This window comes from Phalacrocorax carbo, chromosome 4 (genome assembly GCF_963921805.1).
Source record: "Phalacrocorax carbo chromosome 4, bPhaCar2.1, whole genome shotgun sequence".
Lineage (NCBI taxonomy): Eukaryota > Metazoa > Chordata > Aves > Suliformes > Phalacrocoracidae > Phalacrocorax > Phalacrocorax carbo.
The window spans coordinates 47,230,597-47,251,128 of NC_087516.1; the positions used below are offsets into that span (position 1 = coordinate 47,230,597).

General features: G+C 37.5%; 1 protein-coding gene across 2 annotated transcripts in view; it reads right to left on the bottom strand.

The window, feature by feature from the left end:
- Window positions 1-20,532, bottom strand: part of GLRB (glycine receptor beta) — a 51,412-nt gene that overhangs the window by 12,892 nt on the left and 17,988 nt on the right. Inside the window, exons 5-9 of one of the 2 annotated variants that reach the window (XM_064449815.1) lie at window positions 15,401-15,630; window positions 12,866-12,948; window positions 10,077-10,217; window positions 6,538-6,690; window positions 321-613 (exon numbers count right to left, since the gene is read on the bottom strand). In XM_064449815.1, coding sequence (XP_064305885.1) covers window positions 321-613; window positions 6,538-6,690; window positions 10,077-10,217; window positions 12,866-12,948; window positions 15,401-15,630 — 900 coding nt within the window. The remainder of the gene's footprint in view (window positions 1-320; window positions 614-6,537; window positions 6,691-10,076; window positions 10,218-12,865; window positions 12,949-15,400; window positions 15,631-20,532) is intronic. The other variant, XM_064449816.1, reaches the window with a different exon arrangement.

Below are 20,532 nucleotides of genomic sequence, written 5' to 3' on the forward strand. Positions count from 1 at the left end.
AATAGTTACAGCTTGACAGCTGCTATTTGTTATGAGAAAAAATAGCAACTGTAAAGCTGCTTGCTACTTTATTTACCTGAAGCTCAGCAGCAGCCATGGTGCTAGGATATTAAAAGACAAATTTTTCGTTTAATACCTCTGACCCCAAATCACTAGGGACCAATTGGTCAGATTGCTAGCCATTAATTACCAGCATGTTTTTAATGTCTTGGCCACTTCTAAGATTAAGCGCTATCCAAAACTATTACGACAGTATATTCCTGGAATTGCGTTAACAGAGGATAATGCTGATTTTGTCTAGACAGCTTCGCAGATCCTACCTGTAAAGTGCTGATGTGGACAGGAGTCCCTGTGCCATTCACAGTGTTCTTCTTGGCAGCGTTTCCACCCTTCCCTTCTGCTTGCTCTGCCTTGGCAATCTTTGCTTTTTCAGCTTCAATTCTCTTTGGATTGTTTAGCATTACCTGAACCACCGCATATTCCACCAGGGATGCAAACCCAAAGAGAAGGCAAACAATCAGCCAGACATCTAAGGCCTTCACGTAAGACACTTTGGGTAGTTCAGCGGCAAGAGTGGTACATTCAGATGCCAAGCTGAGCACTGAGAAAATACCTACGGAAAGAAAAACAATATACTGAATAAAGAAAACTTATCCTTATTTACACTAGCTGTGCTCTTCCTCTGAAACAGACAACACAGAATGGTGTTTTGTAACAGTGAATGGGACTTCACAACGCGGTCGGTGTATTTTGCAGCAGGTAGACAAAGTGCACATGCCTTCAGTTAATGAACAAGTTAAACTGAATACTCATGTAGGATATTGCAGTTAATGATGAATTATTAATAATGAGTACCTTCATGTTATAAATGGAAGAAATAAGTGAGGCTAAACTGGTTGCTGTGGTTTTCCTGCTTCATCACACAACTGGGAAACAGGCTTTCCAGAGACTCACCCTACGTGTGCATCTAAGTCTGGCAAGATGGAAGAGAAATACATGATACTTAAACCAAAAGACTCCAAGTCCTTTAAATTAGTCTTGAAGAGCTACTGTTGTCCCAGAAATCTGAACTGTGCTATAGCAGGGGCAATTCTCTGAATGACCTGTTCACAAGTGTGACATGCAAAACTTAGGGGAAAGGGAAGTTTTTGCTACAGAGCAAAACTGTACCAGCACATTAAAAAGCCTGTTTTCCCAATTCCTTGTGAAGATGAAAATGCTGAGGTAACTAAGGGTCTACAATCATTCCCTATTTCAGCTTCCAAGATCTAGAGGAAGCCTCCTAGATAAAGGGATTTTCAGGAAGCCCTTATCATGGAAAAAAAATACATCTGCAAAGGCTGTTGAAAGGTCACACTCATCGTGAAACTAGGTTTCAACAAGCACTACTCCTTAACAAGGCTTCCAAATGTCACCATCAACACAGGGCTTACATCACAAGAGACGAAATACAAGCCTGGTCGCAAAGAGGCTCCTATGAAATGGTGAAAGTAGCATGAACAGCTACATTTGGAAAAAGTTAACTTTAGAAATGGCTGTCACATGGGGAAAACTTATTCCACTCTCCCAGTTCAGAATGTCCTATTTTGGTTTTGTGAACACTAACAATAAAAATCTTTTTACTTATGAGTCGGTGGCTTCATGAAATGTAATCTATGTCTATAGAAAATATTGGCCAAAAGGAGATGCCCAGTTAGTCTTAACAATGTTTCTTATATTGGCCATGTGTGCTATCCAAAGCATGAAAAAAATTGTAATTCATAGATCATTTTCTTCAGATCCATTTTAAGTAACTGAGGATGTGAAATGCTAATAAAACTGAAAGCATCTGTATTGGCCTGTGAAAGTATTAAACTCTAGCTGATCATAAATAACATACCATTATTTTGCTGCTGTTCCCATTTGGATTTCCATAAGATTGATATGATAATTTATTTGGTATTAATCTCAAATGGGCAACTTACTAGCTGCTAAAACACTGAAGAGAAACTGCAAAGAAACATTGCAGTCATATGATTTTAAAATACAGAATCTTATGGTGTTTAATTTTGAAATGTGTAATAACAACATATCATTGCAAAGCTGGATTTGTTTGTCCACTGGGATAATACAGAATGGCCAAATGTGCTATGTCAGATCATAATGATACGGCAAATACTGAATGAACAAACAAACCTCGGCGTCCACTCTGGCTTATTTTCAATCTACTGTATCTGAAGCACTCAAGTATAAACATGCCCATAAGGATAAAGTCAGCATAGAATAGTCTCCTTTTTTACAAATTTATTTTCACTGACCAACACCAGCTGTCTCGGACTGAACACTAATTATGGATCATAGTGAACTGCAATAACAAGTACAAATAAGGCTGTATTGCCTCTTAACATATAATGGACACCTCTGCCGAAGCCCAGCTTTCTGTTTGATGTATCCAGTACACGCCATGTCTACGCTGGAATTCTGAAAGGCAGCCTCTACCCTTACCCTGCATACCCAAGTTAGCCAATGATATGGACTGGCTCAACATCTTGGATATCGTAATTTTTTCCTACTAATTTTAAAAGTGTTTGCTATCTTAATATATGAGTATTATTATCATGCCTAGTGCTTAAAACATTTGTACAACCACTTAGTAGAGCTTAAAATACTAGATCTTGGATTTAATTCTACAAAACTAAGATAAATTCTACTACTTGAACAGATTTTAGTGGTTCTTTCATCAATTTGTTCAGTAGAGCAATTGAGGTCATGGTGACCTGCTGCTAATTTCAATTTGCCTGGATTCCTAGGATGAAAAGTTCATTCTCAGAGTTTGAGAAACTTCTAGGTTTTTCAGATAACAATAAAGTGAGATAGATAGAAGCACAGAAATATTCTATTAAGCAACCACTTGCTGCCAGATCAGAGTTGGAGTCCCTAGTACCAGTTTAACAGTTTAAGCTGCACCTCTGGCAGCAGCTGCACTAGGTACCTTACCCAACACAGTCCAAAGCCCAGGGATCAAACTGAGTAAGGAGAATGAATAAACTGCAAGATCACTTATTTAAAACAAAACAAAAAAAAAAAAAAAGGAAAGGAAAGGAAACAAAAAAAATCCCCCTTTTCTTCTCAGGGAGCACTAAAGAGAAGGGACAGAGCTGCTTCCTCCACACTTACCAAGTAAAGGGAAAGTTGGCCTTTCTAGGAAATACCTCTGCATTTTTACCCCTAGAGTGGCATCCCTCTCAATGGCAAAGTTTAGCTTATCAGGAAGGTTAGTTAGCTCCCAGCCTAAAGCATGATTGTACAGAGCTACTATTTTAAAAATACTGCCTGAAGTTACATGTGGATAATATCAGAAAGTGCCAATCCAGCAAAGCACTTCAGCACATGCTGCCAGATAAATAAATCTCCCTTTTTTGAATCCATCAAACTTACTGGCCTCAGCATTATATCCTGGCAGTGAATTCCACAGGTTAATTACATGCTGTATAAAACAGTATTTTCTGGTTTATATTACTGCTTTAAAAATGTCTGGCTTCATCTCACTAATGTAACTGAAAAAGGTAATATTCTGTCTTCCTTTCCTTATAACTTGATATCTCTAATACATTCTCTTCTCCCATTAAACTTCATAAACTAAGAGACATACTCTTGCCAATCCTTCTTCATATAACACTTCTAACATATATCTTTATTTTCCTCTGAGACCCTACATTTGTTACAATTTTATTAAATGAAATCACTAGAACTAAGATAGATCTGAGGACAGAAGTGATGGGGCAGTGACATGCCTGGCACCAGATCTAGCTGTCCTTTATATGAGTGGAACGTATCATCACTACTCCAAGCCTTCAGTTACCCTGTTGTACCCCTCCCTGTGCTCTGGACTAATGCTCCACGCTCTCAGGCTGCTACGCATGGACAGAAGTCCGATGTCCCTCAGATCCCTACAGCTCCAGGGAAGATTTCACTCCCTTCAGGGATCACAGAGCAGTGAAGGAAAGAAAGGAATTTTTTAAACAGATACTGGCACACTGTCCACCTGTAAAGAACTGGAGAGTCCTCTGTTGGACTCATTAAAAGGTGAAACACCAACATTTAATTAGAAAGAAACATTCAGTGATATCAGCCTTTATGTTGCTTTGCCACAGCTGTCCAGGTACCAGGCCTTTGTGGACTTCCCTACCACCAGATGATCTGGGTGAAATGCTACAAGGCTCGCAGCTTAGTTAGTTCCTACATGGACAAAGTCTTCTTCAAACAAACATACATCCTTCTCCCAGAGCATTAATCAGTCTACAAAAACATATTCTGCTTACTGGTTTGTGAAGTACCCCTAAATCACCTGGAAACTTCTGAGATGCCTAGTTGTGAGGAGCAGTAGCCCACTATACTTAATTCTAAGGACAACTGTATTAAGATGTTCATAAGTAAATCTGAAGTAGCTTCTCATCTGATGAGATCTGTACCTAGCCATTGAGCGTGTAGTAGCATTGGTAGCACTTTTTTTGGGTTAGATATCATCCATTTGACACAGAAATGTTAATCTTGTTTTGATTTCAAGGTCAACTATCTTCAAGGATGTAGCTAGAAGAGCTAGTTTGTCACCCCCTTGCAAACTGAAAAAACAAAATTTACCCCAGTGACAGTGCCACCAACTTGCATTACTAAATACGGACTCATGACTAAAGGATGGTCAGATTTAGCAGGTTTTACTTCTCCAGGGAGTGAGGAAAAGTCACGTAACCAGGCCAATGGCCAGTATCTTTGAAAAGGCATTATTTCGGAAACACTAACACATAAAAGGAGCCAATAAACACTTATAAGAAATGAAAACAAATAATAAATAAGCACACATGTTTAGTCACAAAGACATGTTACATAAATCGGCACTATACATCTTATAAATCTATCAGTAAGCCTGTCTGGCCAGCTATTTGAAGTGCAGGATTATAAAAGTAGAAATACAGCTCAGGTTTTGATCCTATTGGAGCTTACTACATGAAAAATATTTCCAATTCTGGTTTCTATCTTTTTAATTTAAGGCATTCTACATGTTCCCCACACTTTTTTTTTTCCTTAAAGTGTTTTATGGTTCGCATTATGGAATGCATCCTTGCTACTTTTCAAGGTAAGAGATTACATTTGTTATTTGCTATCAAACTGATATACACTGTGACTCCTCCCCAAGCAAGTATTAATATTTTTAATGGTCAAGAAAATACAATAAATATATTTAAATAGTGGTGTTGTTACATTTAATTAGAGCAAGGTAGCCAATGCTGACTCAGAAGCCAAAAGTAGCACTCCAGTCATAGTTCTTCAGATTTTTTACAGCTCTTAGTTTATTTTGCCTGTCATATCACTGGAGGAGGCAAAGGCATGGTAGATGACCTGAGACAGGAGCAGCGGGGCTCAGGCCAGGGGGTATGTGGACACTTTTCCACCTAACAAAACTCAGCGGGCGCCCTTCCAGTCCAGCTGGCTCTGAACGCAGGGATTTCAGCTACCCACTACCGCAAGACTACTGATCCCAGACATGGGCTGGTAAAGTGATGTGGCAGGTCCTGACTCCAAGGGTCTCCAGTGCTTATCAGCACGTGTGAGGCTGCACAGGACTCATGTCCTGGGGGGTGTGGAGGTTCAGGTGTGGCTGAGAGGTTTCTGAGAAAGGCACGGGGCTGGAGGGATTCTGCAACTGCACCCCTGGGGTCTTGAAAAGAGGTGTGCTGAACCTCCTGGGACACGGAAAAGATTTAGAAAATAAGGGGTATGGACTTGTGGAGGAGCGCCAGGGAAAAGGGGAGCATGGGGAGGCCAGAGCATGGAGAACGAGAAGTCATGGCATGGGGACAGGAATCCAGACAGGAGAAGTGTCAGGATGCAAGAGCCCACCTCTGCATTTCCTTGAGCTCTTGGGGTCAGCAGGCGTGGCCACCCGAGAGCTGGAGTCCCATGTACAATCCAATTAGTCAAGATAATATTGTTTTGATTAACTCTGTGTCCTACTATCTCATAATAAATGAAGGGCCCACCTCCTGGTTTGTGATGAGCAGCACAAAATCATGAGCCTGAAGTACTCTCATGAACTGAGGCTCTAATGAAATAAAACCAATCAGGTAACAAGGATGGTAATTCTTTTCCAGACATGATTCTAGTTCTATTACTCTTCAAAAAAAAACTGCTCCAAGAGGTAGCTATTTAAAGCCCTATTTCCTGCTTTCTTACTGATTACTCAGATGTTCAAATTCCTATAAACTGTGTATTGCCACAGTGTCTGCAGAATCACCTGTACATGGACAGGATCAGATCTGACTGGGTTGAGAGGAGCAGAGACAGTGTGCTTGTCACATAAGTGCTGGAAGCATTATCAAGCGAAGTCTCAATGTGGAGGTGGATTTTACAGGACTAGGAATGAGGAGGTTTCAGTGAAAATGATGAGCGGGTAATGGAAGTGAAGTTGCTTTCAGTGTCCAGTGTCATGTTGTCAAAGCAACTGAGAATGGCTCAATGGCGTTAAAGTGGATTGTGACGGTACGTGTAAACGCAGGTTACCCAGTGGGACTCTTGCAGCACTTGCATCAGGATTGATCCAAAATGACAGCCAGGATAGAACAACAATTAGCAATGTAGGAGCATAAACACCCATCATGTAAAATCCAACTTGTCTTCTTAAAGTGAAGATTACTTCTACACAAGTGTAATAACCTTTAAAGAAATAAATGCATTAATGTTTAATGTGCTTTGCAGGTCACCCTCTTCAGATCCGTATCTTCTAGGCCTTTTTCCATTTAAGATTAAAAGTTCAATGATTTGATTTTCTTTATAAAGGCAAAGAGCTTAATTTGAAAAAAAAAAGTTCAAAACACATAACTGCATAACTGCCAAGTGTGATCAGGCATGGGGTACTCTCCGTGCTCCATAAGGCACCCTCCGTCTTTTCACAGCACATTAGTTACAGGCAGTTAAAGTGACTCTCATCTTGGTGCTGGCTTCAAGATGCAGTCCAGATAAAACCGATGGGGTATAGCCGTCATAATAGCTTAAGCTCATCTGAAAATCCTACTAAGCAGTAATTTGTGCAAAACATGGAATTAAGAAATATTAGTGTAGAAAGTTTAGAATGGAAAGAGGGAATCTGAATGTGACTCTAAGCAAAGAATCCCCCAGTACTGAAACCTGGTACAGGTGACTTCTAAAATTGGTACAGACCTTTAAAAAAGACTCTAAAACCACTAAATTTTGTAAAGAAGGAATGCTGCCTCAAATCTTTTAAAATGGGGATCTAAATCACACAAACATTTAAGATATCCATTAAGATGAATTCAATCAAAAATAAAGCTGCAGATACTAGAGGTTTTGCTGGAGATAGCAGATGGATCAGGAAGTCCAATAACCAGAAAACAAATTCTGTTCATAGCTTCACTTAATTAGAAAAAGTGGCATTTTTATGTTAATATTAACACAATAGCATTGTAAAAACAGTGTCATAAACTATTCTATCACACGGAAAAGGCATTCCTATGCTATATTACAGCAATTTCAAAATTCAGATCAGTCTATATCTATAAATAAAGTTGGTGCAAAGCTGATTTAGGAGATAGAATCTGTCAAAAATATATTTATATTCTATATTCTATCGATGAAGTGCCATAGAATGATTAGTCTTCTTAAAAGTGCTGTTTGGGCATACACTACTCAAAACAACAAAACAATAAAACATTAAGGAAAAATTCCCTCGTAGTAGATATTATATGGTATTTCATAGTTCATTCTACCTTCTTCAGTGATCTGTTGTCTGACAAATTTCCCCGCTATAGTTTCTGAATTGTTTCCAGATACTTTCAGGTTTTATTTTCAAATGAGGGATGACCTTTAAAATCATAATTTGCTTGCTTTATGCTGGAAATGCATTCTGTATGGCTTTGTATTGTCTTTCATCAGGCAGAAAATAGTATCTATTGCCCTCACCATTCAGCTCGTGAGGACCTATTTGGATCTGTCACACATTTTGATCAACAAAGAATAGGCAGTTTGCAAATTTAAATATTCAATTTATTGCCACAAAAAGTCACCCCAAATTTGTTGACCCTCTTTCTACTTCGGTATGACAAAACATCAGTTGACATGAATAGGCAGTAAGTATTAAGTTCTTTGCAATCGGCAAGAATCTCCTATGTAAGCTGTAACTTTGAAAATTTGCTTGTACATGCAACACTGCCTCTTGATTACCTGATAAAATCCTTAAGTGAATTAAATTTCACTGTGTGCAAAATCTGCTTTGTTAAAGACCTTCAATATAAGAATTTAAGGTAAAACAAACAACTACTGACTACTGAAAACAACCTTTGAAAATACTTCCGAGTACTAAAATATTCCATCAACATTAATCAAGTATTAATTCCAGTCTTGGTTAAGAGATTAACACAGATGCTCTTAATTTTCAAACAAAAAGGATTTGCAATAAAAGAATTATGAAAACTTTTTAAAAGTTCATGTTGTCACTCCACCTACTCCAACAGTTCTCTAATATTCTTTCTTTTATGTTCAAAACACAGACGTACACACAAAATGGGACCATTTTACAGAACACTTTGCACAGCATTATTTCAACTTGTGGTCACAAGGTGCTGAAACTTGATACAACATTACTGATTTTCTTTCCTGTTTAATGGTGTATAATTCTTAGATTTTTCTTTAAGGTTCCTAAAAATACCTAGAATATCTAAAGATTTTTGAGGTGTTTAATTTTAGATATAGGGCAAAATTCAAAATTATTGTGATAACTTAAATAACAAGACATCTTGAGTCAGTATTTCCTTTTTCCGTCAAATAGAATGTAAGTCTTCCAGTTTTCCCATTTGTATGAATTTTATTTGGGAATTGCAAGATCCATCCCTTTACTTTTTCGCTATAGCTTTTTTTTTTTCAGCAAATTCACTGTTTAATAAAGAATAAAATTTTTTTTCACTGCTAAGTAAACTTCAACTATATCCAGATTTAGATTTGAATGCAATCACTGCCCGTTGGTTGTGCTTTCACAGATGCAGAATTTTCCTGAGGGGAGCTAATTTCATATTATTTACAAATGGTAAATCACCTGAGGTACTGAATTACGTAGTTAGGCCAAGAACTCACTCATTTTGCAGTTAAAAAACCTCATTTAAATTTTCATTACCTTTTTCAAGTTAAATTCCTTAAGTCTGAGTTCTACTAAGGTTACTTGAGATCTCTTCAGACTTGGGATCTAGCTCAGGAGCAACTGCAAGTAACAGACCCTCAACTTCAGCTGAACAGTCAATGAGACACTTGCAGAGGATCCTCAGAAGCTGCAATGCCACAGCCATCCTCCTTGACTTTTAATGGGAGATTTATTCATATGATGCAAGAGCATTGACTAAAATATGTCCTGCTTACTTCTGTTCTTGTAGAAAGTCACAGTATGTGAGTAGTTTGGATGTAATTATAGGCAGGAATCAAGCAAGGTAGAAAAGATAAATCATGAGAAGCCAGAGTACAGAAACCATTGGATAAATTTGTGCCCATGCTCAGAAAATAATCATAGGATTGAATAAATACAGGGCTGAGGATTGTAATGACAAACTTTCTGTAATGACAGAAATTCCAGAACTCTTAGAGAAAAGAAGAACCTGCAGGGTGAAGCATTTCAAGCTACACTCTAACACTAGCCATCTCAAAACAAAACAAAAGTTGAAATAGAAAACCAAAATTATCCTACTTTGCTGCAACTGGCACAATTCTGTGAGAACATCCTATCAGAAAAGATAGGCATTTACTAGGATAAGAAGGTATTAGGACTATAGAAACAAAACAGTGACAGTAAGACCAGAAGACATGAAAGCAAAACCAAGAAAAGTGTTTAATCTCATCTTCAACCTAGATTTTCTATATTTGAACTAGTTTGCAGTAATTATATGTGATAGTTACTATTATATGGACTACTGGTTTGTTATAAGTAATTTATTTTCTCCCACAGAAGGTAAGACATGAGCTGGAATATCAACCATTAACCTTAAACAGCAATTGAAGGAAGCTTAAAATTTTTTACCCAGAAAATCACTTATATTACCTACCTGTGCCTTTGTAATACTTGGTACAGTTACCATATTCGATATCCTCCTTTTTAATATCAAACTGAGGCAAAGCAATTTTCTCTAGCTGTACAGGATCTCCAGACTGCCAGATAAACCGTAAGTCATCTGTTGTGTAACCAACTACAAGAACAAAATAATAGTAAATGTTTAAAGAACCATCTCGGAGTAGACTCTGCAAGAAAATCTAGCATATATGTATCATTTCCTTCGCTCTTGTTTTATTTTTTTTCTATTTTCTGTTCAAAGAATTAAATGCAAAAATGAAATAATCCACACCTGAATTTTTAGGTAGGCCTAAATTAGGACTTGATGAGTGGAACATTACCTTATCAGCAATATTACATTGATTAAGAGGTGTTTGTTACAGTGCTTAGTCTTTAAACAAAGAAAGTGAAGCTCTATTCTCCACAGCTTTGAAGGCTCCGTACTGTACTTCAGCAAAGCATGAAAAATATACTGAACCTTAACAGCACTCACAAGTCCTAGTAACTTCAAAAGAATTTAACAGCTCAGTAACTGTGATGAATCTTGGCTTTTGTGTAAAACAACCTTTCCACTTAGTTGTTTGGATTAAAGGCCCTGACTCATGAAAGCATTGACATTCAGGGAATACTTGACCAAGAATTTAAGCAGATCATGATTTCCTGAGTACGGACAGACTCCAGTATACATCTGAGTGCCTAAATCATGACATAGACAACACCACCAAGTGAGAGGCAGTGAAAGTTAGGCTCACAATATTCAAGCATAAAGCAATATTAATTAAATATGCAGTCGTAATCATGAATTTACATGCCATTTTCCTGCTACCTTCTGTTTATTAAGGATTAATTAATTCAAACACAGATAATGCATGTTAAATGGGAATAGAGATGGTGGAACATAAAAAAGATGGAGTTGGAATGCAGCGTTTTGCAATTCAAAATCTCTGAAAAATGTTTAAAGAACTGTTCTTTTTCTGGAGACATTACACAGGGTTTTTTTAATATCTTTGAAAAACAGTTGTGATTAAAAAAGGTAAACTGTTCATAAGCTAGGTTCTCAACAGATTCACAACAACTTAATAAAAATCGCAATGTTTCAAAGCTCCATGATGGAATATAAAAAAAAATTAGTTGTTCTAATGCTTCATTCATAAAATCAGTCTCACCCCCTTACAACATACAGCAAATCACAACACTGCTCAAATCTTTTATGATATATGTTGTCTATAGGGAATGTGTAGAAATGGCGATCATAACTGCAGATACAAGAACGACTTAGTAAAAACTGGTGGCCTTTTTTTTTTGGAAATCTAGCAACCAGAAACAAAATGCTGATTTGAAAATAACTTAAGTAGAATAAAACGGCCAATGACTAACACCAAAAGCAGTTCCACTGAAGGAACTGGACGGACTGGCTGGAAGTCATGGGTACCATTCTCACTTTTGTCATCTGAATTAAAAGGTGGAAGAAAGTTTAGGGCATAGTGTCTTTCCAAAGGAGAAATCTCCTCCTGAATTTGAATATATCACCTTAGCATGGAGAGAGACAAAAAGGTTGTTTAAATAAAGTTATTGAGAATTTTTTTATGAGTAGTTCTTCCTTGAATAACTATACCTTGCAATGCTTGTAAAGGAATACAGACTGAGAAAGCTTGAGCAAACTTCCATTAATTTTACTGTCTCATTCCAGTTTAACCCCAAACTGACCTAGTTTTACCACAAGAATTTACTTCAGCTAATGTATATACATATTAGTGATGGGCAGAACTACAATAGTAAAGGTAAATGCTGGCAATCAAAAACTAAACTGTAAAGTTCTGATATTACTATTACTGTTACTGTTACTATTCTTACCTTTGTCCCCACTGGGATGCCCAGCTCAGCTTTGATTAATCTTGCTCTTTCTTTGCTTTTGTCCTCCCTTCCCTAACCTCACCTTCCCCAGCAGATCTGGGGGAGTAACAAGAGAACAAAGTTTTTGTATTATAGCAGGAACGGGCTGGAGCAAGCCAGCTTCTCTCTCTCTGCTTCACCCCTGCCCTTACTCAGCAAAACAAACTGCCATGGAAGTGGGATCACCAAGGGTTGGAGTGTTGGGAAAAGGCTGTACTGCAGTAGACACCCTTATGCCTGGGGAGCAGGAAAGAAGATGGGTTTCAGAAGCATTTTGGCTGCAACTTCCAGCATGGCATAAAGCCTTTCAGAGATGAGACCTGGCTTCCCCTTCATAAGACCAAATCACCTAGAGACCAGGGAAAGATTGGTAAGGGAGAGATGCCTGAGTACACCCACAACATATCTTGAAACCGCTTTCAAAAGGTTTCATACTAAATGCGCTCAATGTATTGGCATCAAATACTTTTCCTTCAGAACTGTATCAAAAGAGATTCAAACAACGCCATGCATCATCAATGCAAGTAGATAAATTGGACCCCAACAACCTACAAAACAGCAACAGCTGTGGGAGTTAAAACTACCTCGAGGAACCATGGACTCTTTTTCCCAAATTATGTGTGTTTCCATTTCACTAAGTTTATTGAAAATGTTTTTATAAAACTCATCAGTTGTCATTATGCTTGATAAAAGCTACAAACAGAGTGCATGGTGCCATAACTGTAAGAAATTTTTTTGATAGGGAAATGCATATTGGTAGGAAGCAGTGAATACTAATTTCAAGATTCATTAAAAATGTTGATATGAACAATACAGAATTGATGGGGTTGTGTTTGATTCTCAGGCATTCCTAGAAGGTAACTGTTTTTATGCACAGACTGATTTACATACAGCTTTCCAATTGCATCTTGCAGCGCTGTGTATCCATAGGAAACAAGGTCAAGTCCAAAGGGCATGACAGAGTAATAGACAATCTGAAAATACAGGAATGGAATTTAAAAACAGTGTGAGCTGCCATGTAAGCAGTAGACTGTAGTAGGGAAAAAAATCATAGGTAATTGATTTTCAGCTTCTAAAATAGCAGAAAAATTTAATTAAAGTTATAATAAGTAGCAGTTTGAAATAGAGCTATCTCTAGTAGTCTGAGAATAAAATTTTATAGAGTTTTAAACATATAGTAGTTCACAAATTAGAAACCTACTAATACATGACAAATTACATATAGGTCGTAAGAATAACCAAGCCAAAGGTCCGGTCTCCAGCAGTGGCCAATGGCAGACTCCTGACGAAGAGTATGAGACTACAGCAACCAGGAAATGATATTTCACCAGATATCCAGCATGAACTTAGACAGTGGCATCATGGTCTCTTTAATCCCTAATACTTCCTAGAATTCAGTTCATTTTCTCAACCAGCACTAAGCTGTTAGCTGAAATTTTCAGAGAACTAGCCATAATTACCCAAAGGTCGTTTTCCTAGCTTGTAATAAGCACCTCAAAACCAATCCGTTTTTATGTAACATGAAAATAATTTTTCCCATGTCCATAATTTTCAGTTATTTACATTGAATTTCATCTCATACTTCGTTGCCTAGCCATGAGACTAATTTGTAATTCTCACTGTTGTCTGTTATCTTTACCGTTCTGAATATCTTGTCATCATCAAAAGTGCCTGCCAATTTACAGTTTTCCAGATGATTTACGTTGAAGAGTGCAGGACTCAGAAGAGATTTTTCTGTGTGACTCTACTTCCCCTCCTGTAGCACTAGCTGTTTATTCCTACACTCAGTTTCCTAATTCCTAACTATTTATGCAGGCAATAGCTTTCTCTCACATGCATTGTGTATTCATGTATTTTGATAACTGGAGATTCTTTCATTAATATGCGATAATATCTCTGTAAACTAAAACTACAAGGCATAACAATTCTATAATTTAAAAAATTAAAATCTTAGAAGCATCTCACCAAACCAGAGGGCCTCCAAAAATTAATCTTACCTGCATTCATGAACTTACTGTATTATTAAAATCAACAGAATATTTTTAGAGGGTGACGTTAATTTCAAACTTTATAGAATTTGGTTTTGTCATTTGGAAGTTTTCAGATAATTTTTCCATCAGAAACACTTCTATTAGTATTCACTCGATATTCACTATCTTTAAACCTAACCTTCTGACTGAAATAAGCTCATTTATGAATAGCTGCAACAGGGAAAAATGTTTTTAAAAAGTTTCAATGTTTCATTTAACATTTGCTGTTTCAAATGGGAAGTTTCTTTTACATCTGAAAGTGATTTTCTTATTTGAAATATTAATTTCTACAGACTTCAAAGCCTGCTATGTAAACACCTGAAATCAGAACCAGGAGATTCAGAATAAGCCAAATGAAATGCTTTGATTGCCCAATATATTTTCTTCTCTGATCACTGTTGGCAAAAGTCTTGAGACTTGAGTTTTCTCATCCTGATTTAGAATTGGCAAAAAAGAACCCAGACTCTGCCGCCTTCTTTCTTTTTTCTAGCCACTTCTACTCCAGGAATAAATAGCTCATGTGACCATAATTTCAGAAGTGGTTCCCTCTTAATGGTAAAATTGCTGTATATTCAGGTAATAATTTCTTCCTCAACCAGGGCACTATGTTCCAGTTCACACCAGAAGAAAATTCACTCAGTTAGGTAATTGAGCCTAATCTCTACAAATCATTGTGTCTACAAACTCTCCAGATCTTTAATTCACTATGAAATCCTTTTTAATCAACCAATTTGCTATTTTCAGTGGATGATTATTTTTATGGCATGGTGTATACCTCTGATAAACCAAGCCTAACCACAGAAACATATGCGTTAATTGCAATGAAACTAAACAATATTTTTGGGTCTTCTGAAAAAAATCTATATCCAGTAAGGCATGGAAATTAATCAGGATTATGTCCCAGTACATTTACAAAACATTTATATCCACAAATTTTGTAATTTTTGCCCTTCCCTATATCATTAGTAAGTAACCATAATTTTCTTCAGTTTAGTTTAGTAGAAATTCAAGCAGTGTGCAAATTATATTGTTTTGCTGAAGGCTTTACTTCAGATATCTTATCCATTCCATTACGCTTCTAGGAATCCAAGCAATTATCAAAAGGGTTTAAATTTTGTTTCTAATAATACTAGTTCACTTAATGTGATAGCTTAACATGACATACAAATGTAGATACACTTCAGATTTCTAGTACATGCTGTGCTATCAACTGACATACTTTAAAACATCCGCATATGTTTTCTTTATACACAGTTTATTGTAGTATTATTTACAAACTCATGTAAATTTAAATATTAGTCATAAACTGTATTATGTTACTAAGTCTAACACAGCAGATATATCTACCTCATAGAAAGTAATTTTAAAAAAGAGTAGAATTATCTCAATAAAATACCTCATGCTGACCAGGACATCTCCATCCCGAAATATAAAAAGAAGGATATTTTCTTGTGTGACATCATGGAAGTTAGCATTTTTTTCATTTGCGAAGAATAAGTCCGGCTTCCAAAGACATTTAAACATTGTTGGATCCACTGTCAGTGTATCTGAACCTCTCCAATCATTGGGCAGTTTGAGTCTGGGGTCATTCCACTTCTGTCTTAGGAAGATGTTGACCCTATAATCCTGATGGGAAGAATACATAAATATTAGATGAGCCAAAAGTCTAGCCAAAAACCCATGGATAAAGAAAGCCATTCTATCAGACCGAAGAGAAAAGCAATTTATGCCCTGATTTTTCTACCACAAAGTTAGTAATCACTATTCAAATGACATTGGTAAGTGTTAAGTTTACTACATATTGGTAGATGATGTCTCACTCATGTTTGGAATATGGTAACATTTTTTTCAAAAAGCACCAAATTCCTCCCCCAGGATCATTTTTCTGTCTCCTTGATATTAGTCCTCTGTTACCCAGGCATAGAGAAGAGCACACAGCAGGATAGAGGGAGGCCATAGCTTGACCACACTAAATTGCTGCAAGCAGCAGGCACAACAGCACTTCTATCAGGATATCCTGTGAGCATAAATTCCAGCTTATTCTCCATTTGGTTAAGTGGCACACTGATGGCAAAATATCACACTATAAAACCAGAAAACAGGCCAGGTAGATAATAGATTTCACAATACCCACCCAGAATGCAGCCCCAGACCTTGTAACAGTGATTTAGGACTCTCTTGGTAACTGAGCAAAACGGATGCCAGCTTGCAACACAAGTACTGAGGTAGCATGCTTGAAAGGAGACACAGAGTAGGTCTCAAAGAGACAAAATCAAGACTTTACACAGAGGAAACTTCCTTCTGAATTCAGCAGGACTCTTGCTCAAGGATGGACAGTAGTAGAGCCATGCTCAATGAGTACCTAGTTCTGCCTTCGGGAATTAGAGTGGCATGTGCCTCAGGTCAAAACGATACCTGCACATGTTCTGTCCTTAGTGAAAGCTGTGTGCATCCAAAGGAAAAATCTGACCCAGTATGTCAGTTATGATTTTTCAGTCTTACCTCTAAGTCTTTTTGCTTTTTACATTTACATTTAAGCCAGTGTCTCCTTTTTATGTATATGTAAACCAAGCCGGTCACAAACAGAAAAAGAATCAAGGTATTGTTGAAATAAAGTAAAAAACAAACAAACCAACCAAAATTTTATAAGTAAGATAACTTCTATGTCCAGTCTTCCTAGTTGTTTATTAGGTACAAAGCATCCTGAGATAAGGGCTGTGCATTTCAGAGCAGTGAAAACACTGCTACTGCTTGATAATTACAGCAAAATGCTAGAAATCGGTGAGTGAAGGCTCTCAAGATATTTTTGTTTGTCAATGTATTCTGCATAACAAACTAATTTTATAAAGACGTTTGTTTTACATTTTAATGCCCTCTTATGCATTTTTCTGTTGATACAATGTGAGTTCTCTTCTGTTGTACTTACTATAATATATACGTTTACAGTCCAAAGCAAGTGCCGTGTTGAGACAGTCATGCTGACTCCAACAGAAAGGAGTTCATTTGGCTGAGACTTCATGCAGAATAATTTATCCTGTTGATTTACCCTGTTAATTGGAATATGGTGCCCACTTTCCAATGTCCAGTGCACCAGTGAGATCAGCCCAGGTGTTTCTTTATTACACTCTACCGTGTAATACTTTTCATTAGATCATTCTAAGGAAAAGCAAAGCATCAAAACTAAGTAGAAAGAACTGAAGCAATATTTATTAATGTGCATAGTTCTGAGAGATATGTTACTCATTGTCAGTCCGTTTTTGAAAAAATATATGTAGTCTGGCTCTTATTTATACAAAGACATATATTATCTTGTCAAAGTAAAGGAGTGTGAAATAATAGTTGATATGAAGTGACTGTACTGGAAGGCTTTCATTGAGAAGCTTCAGAACAGGAGGGAATTCAGGTCATTATCTCAGAAAGCATCTTTTCAATTTTGTGTATATAATTGAAAATTTACTTCCTTCTTGCTGAAGTTCCCATTCCGTATGCACTTCTTGTCTCAGCGAAAACAATTACTTTAAACCATATGAGATAAATACTGCATACCATTCATGCTCACAAGCATTACACTATTCATTACACCAAAATTAAGTTCCCCATAAACAAGTGCATTACCCTAATTTTAACAAAATAAAATGCCTTCTTAAAGCCATAGGCAAATGAAAAGCAGTGTCCAACTCTTGCCTCCAGCTTACCCATTCAGGAGGAGAAGTTTATATCACTGAAAAGCAGAATGCACTGGCAAAATAAGAACTGGAAGTAAGATCAGGTGGATTCTATTTTATTTCCTTCCTTGCTATATTACAAATGAACTTAAATATACCCAACAACATGATGTTGTGACCTTCTAAGAACTTGATTCTGTTCCCATTTAAGTCAATGGAAGAAAAATCTCATTAGCCTAAAATAGGTACATTCAGACCTTCCTAAATGACTAGAAACTTGTGACAGGGTACACATAAAGAGGAAGGCCACCAACATACTTGAGGCAATATAGAAAATGTAGAAGGCAGCAAAGAGATGGCAGGAAACAAAACGGTGGCTAGCCAGACAATGATGTGAAGAAGGGCTTCTTTTTAGAAGAATATGAACTATTAGAGCGTCTGGAAGCAGTATACAGTATGATCTGGTATAAATCTATTTTGAAAGAAGTCTGCAGCCAGTCCTCTCAAATTTGGGCAATGAATTTTAAGATTCAGTATGTGCACTACAATTAGGTCCAACAGGGGCTGAAGAAGTGGTCTACATGAAGCACACAGTCTCCCTCCTATACATTTTACAAACACTCTTTGAATATTGCAGAATAATTGGCATTTTATAATAAAGGAGAGTCAAATAGCAATTAAAAAGCCTGAAACTAGGGTGGGGTGGAAGAGATATTCATCAGCATTAGAGCTAGGAGGACCTGGTAGGTAAAAAGAATCACAGAAGTATTCTACAGGGCTTTGTTTTGCCATGAAACTCAAACAGAAGGCAAGTTGTTTTCAGGGAGGTTGAAAGGGGAGGCCTTCTAGGAAATATTTCAAATGCAACCTACTAAACAGTTGGCACATGGCCAGAAAAACTCCTCAGGCCAGAAACCAGGCTCAGCCAACACATCTCTTTCTGCAAACTGGAGCACACAGAAGATCATGAAAGGCTTTTTCTACATGAACTGCACTCATACAAAGAAAGGAACCATAATAGCACTGTCTGTCAATGAAGTAGAAAATATCATTTTTAAGATTAAAATAAGGAAACTGAATACATAGACATTATATACATAGATATTAAGAAGACCTTTCTGCAAGGTTTTAAAGCAAAGGACAAGGAGGAAGTGGTGTTTTGCCATTAAAATCAGTTAAGAAAGGTTACATTGCAAGTACAAACCTTGAATATATATTCTGTAGACAGAGGGTCAGATCATCAGCACAGCTAAAGTATTATAGCCCTATGGGTATTTATACCAGAAAGGATCTATCCCTAGGAATCCTTGACTGGTCACCCAGTCCATAACAGTTTCTAAATGCATAATCACCACGTTAACCCACAAAACTGCAGTCTAAAAAAAGACATCTGCAAAATCAGAAGCAGAGTTAGCATGGGGATCCTAGACAAGTAGTCTAATGAGCTAGAAAGAAACAATTTACAGGATTCAGGATAAAGGGAGCTTACTGGAAGGTAGCAGCTCTGATATAAGCTCTTCTCCATTTTAGCTGTACAAATTCTTATTCACTCTGTAGTTAACTAATTTTTTGTTCAGTCTTTCCAGGTAACTTGTTTGATAGATGTGTGAAAATGTCACAATTCTCTCAAATATTCAACAACACGACACAAATACTACCCTTTCTAGACACAGAGCAAACATTTGCCCTTCAGTTTCTTCACAAGGGCTTGATTAAAGCAATACAGGCTTCTGGGCATAGGATCCACACTATAGGTCCTATCTTGCCTCAGACCAATATTACTTCAAACCTGTCAATGCTTTTCTATAAATTTATTTCTCTCTTAAAACTAGACAGACTCTACCTCAGTGGGAGGTAACCTCTGCTCATTTTTTGTTGAGGATGAGCCAACTGCGTAACTAAGAATGTAATTGTCATGAGACCAGAAGGATATCAAGCAAAAGAATAACTGAAAATAATTTTGTGGGATTCCTGAAATATGTGAGGAACTATCATAACCAGCCACCATGATGTCAAGGTGAGGGATGCTGTGGGACCCTGTTGACTAGAAGTTCCAGGCATTAAGCCCAGAGTTGGCTATTTCAGAGGGGGGTCTAAGAGTGCGATACAGGACATCTTGCAGAAGACAATTCCTTCTGCATCTCTTTTAACATCCTTCTGAATGAAAGGAGATCAGCATGCTGAAAGGCCTTTTCTCACTGGCACTCTTCACATTTGTTGAGCCTTCTACCACAACCTCACTTCCAATCACCTGGCACCCATGGACATTTTTTCCCACCCTTCCATTGCCCAGACGAAGTAATTGTCCCTTTAGTGTGGCTAAAACAGGATGCTTTATCCCCACATAGATTTTGTGAAAGCCTATGAATCGAGCTATAACAGCCAGAAGTGGCTATGGAGCCAAGAATCATCATGATACTTCATCAGTTGAAATACTTAGAAATACACTATTTCACAGATTTTGGTATCAGTAATGATATCACTCCAACCAGTTTAGTAGCTTCTGGTAACTTTAGAGACAGTCAGGAAATCACTACTCCTTGTGATTCACACCAACGCCTGAGACAGCAGAGACGCAGACAGCCACTCTCTTCTCCAACACTGAGGAACCGTTTTCAGCAGTCCTGTTACTGCCTGCAAATGTATGTCTCTCCTTTCTGAATGCAAAAGGCCCCTCTGGTCCTTCATGGAGCTGGTGCCTCAGCTCCAGGAAACACTTTTCCTCTGATTCTGACGGTACAAGTTTTTTTCTAGTCTAAGGGACTTGCTTCTACTATCTGGTGCATTACCCAAACCATCTGAAGACAAGCACCATGCTGTCCCCAAGAGAACAGTGGTTCCTGAATGTCCACAGGACTTTCCA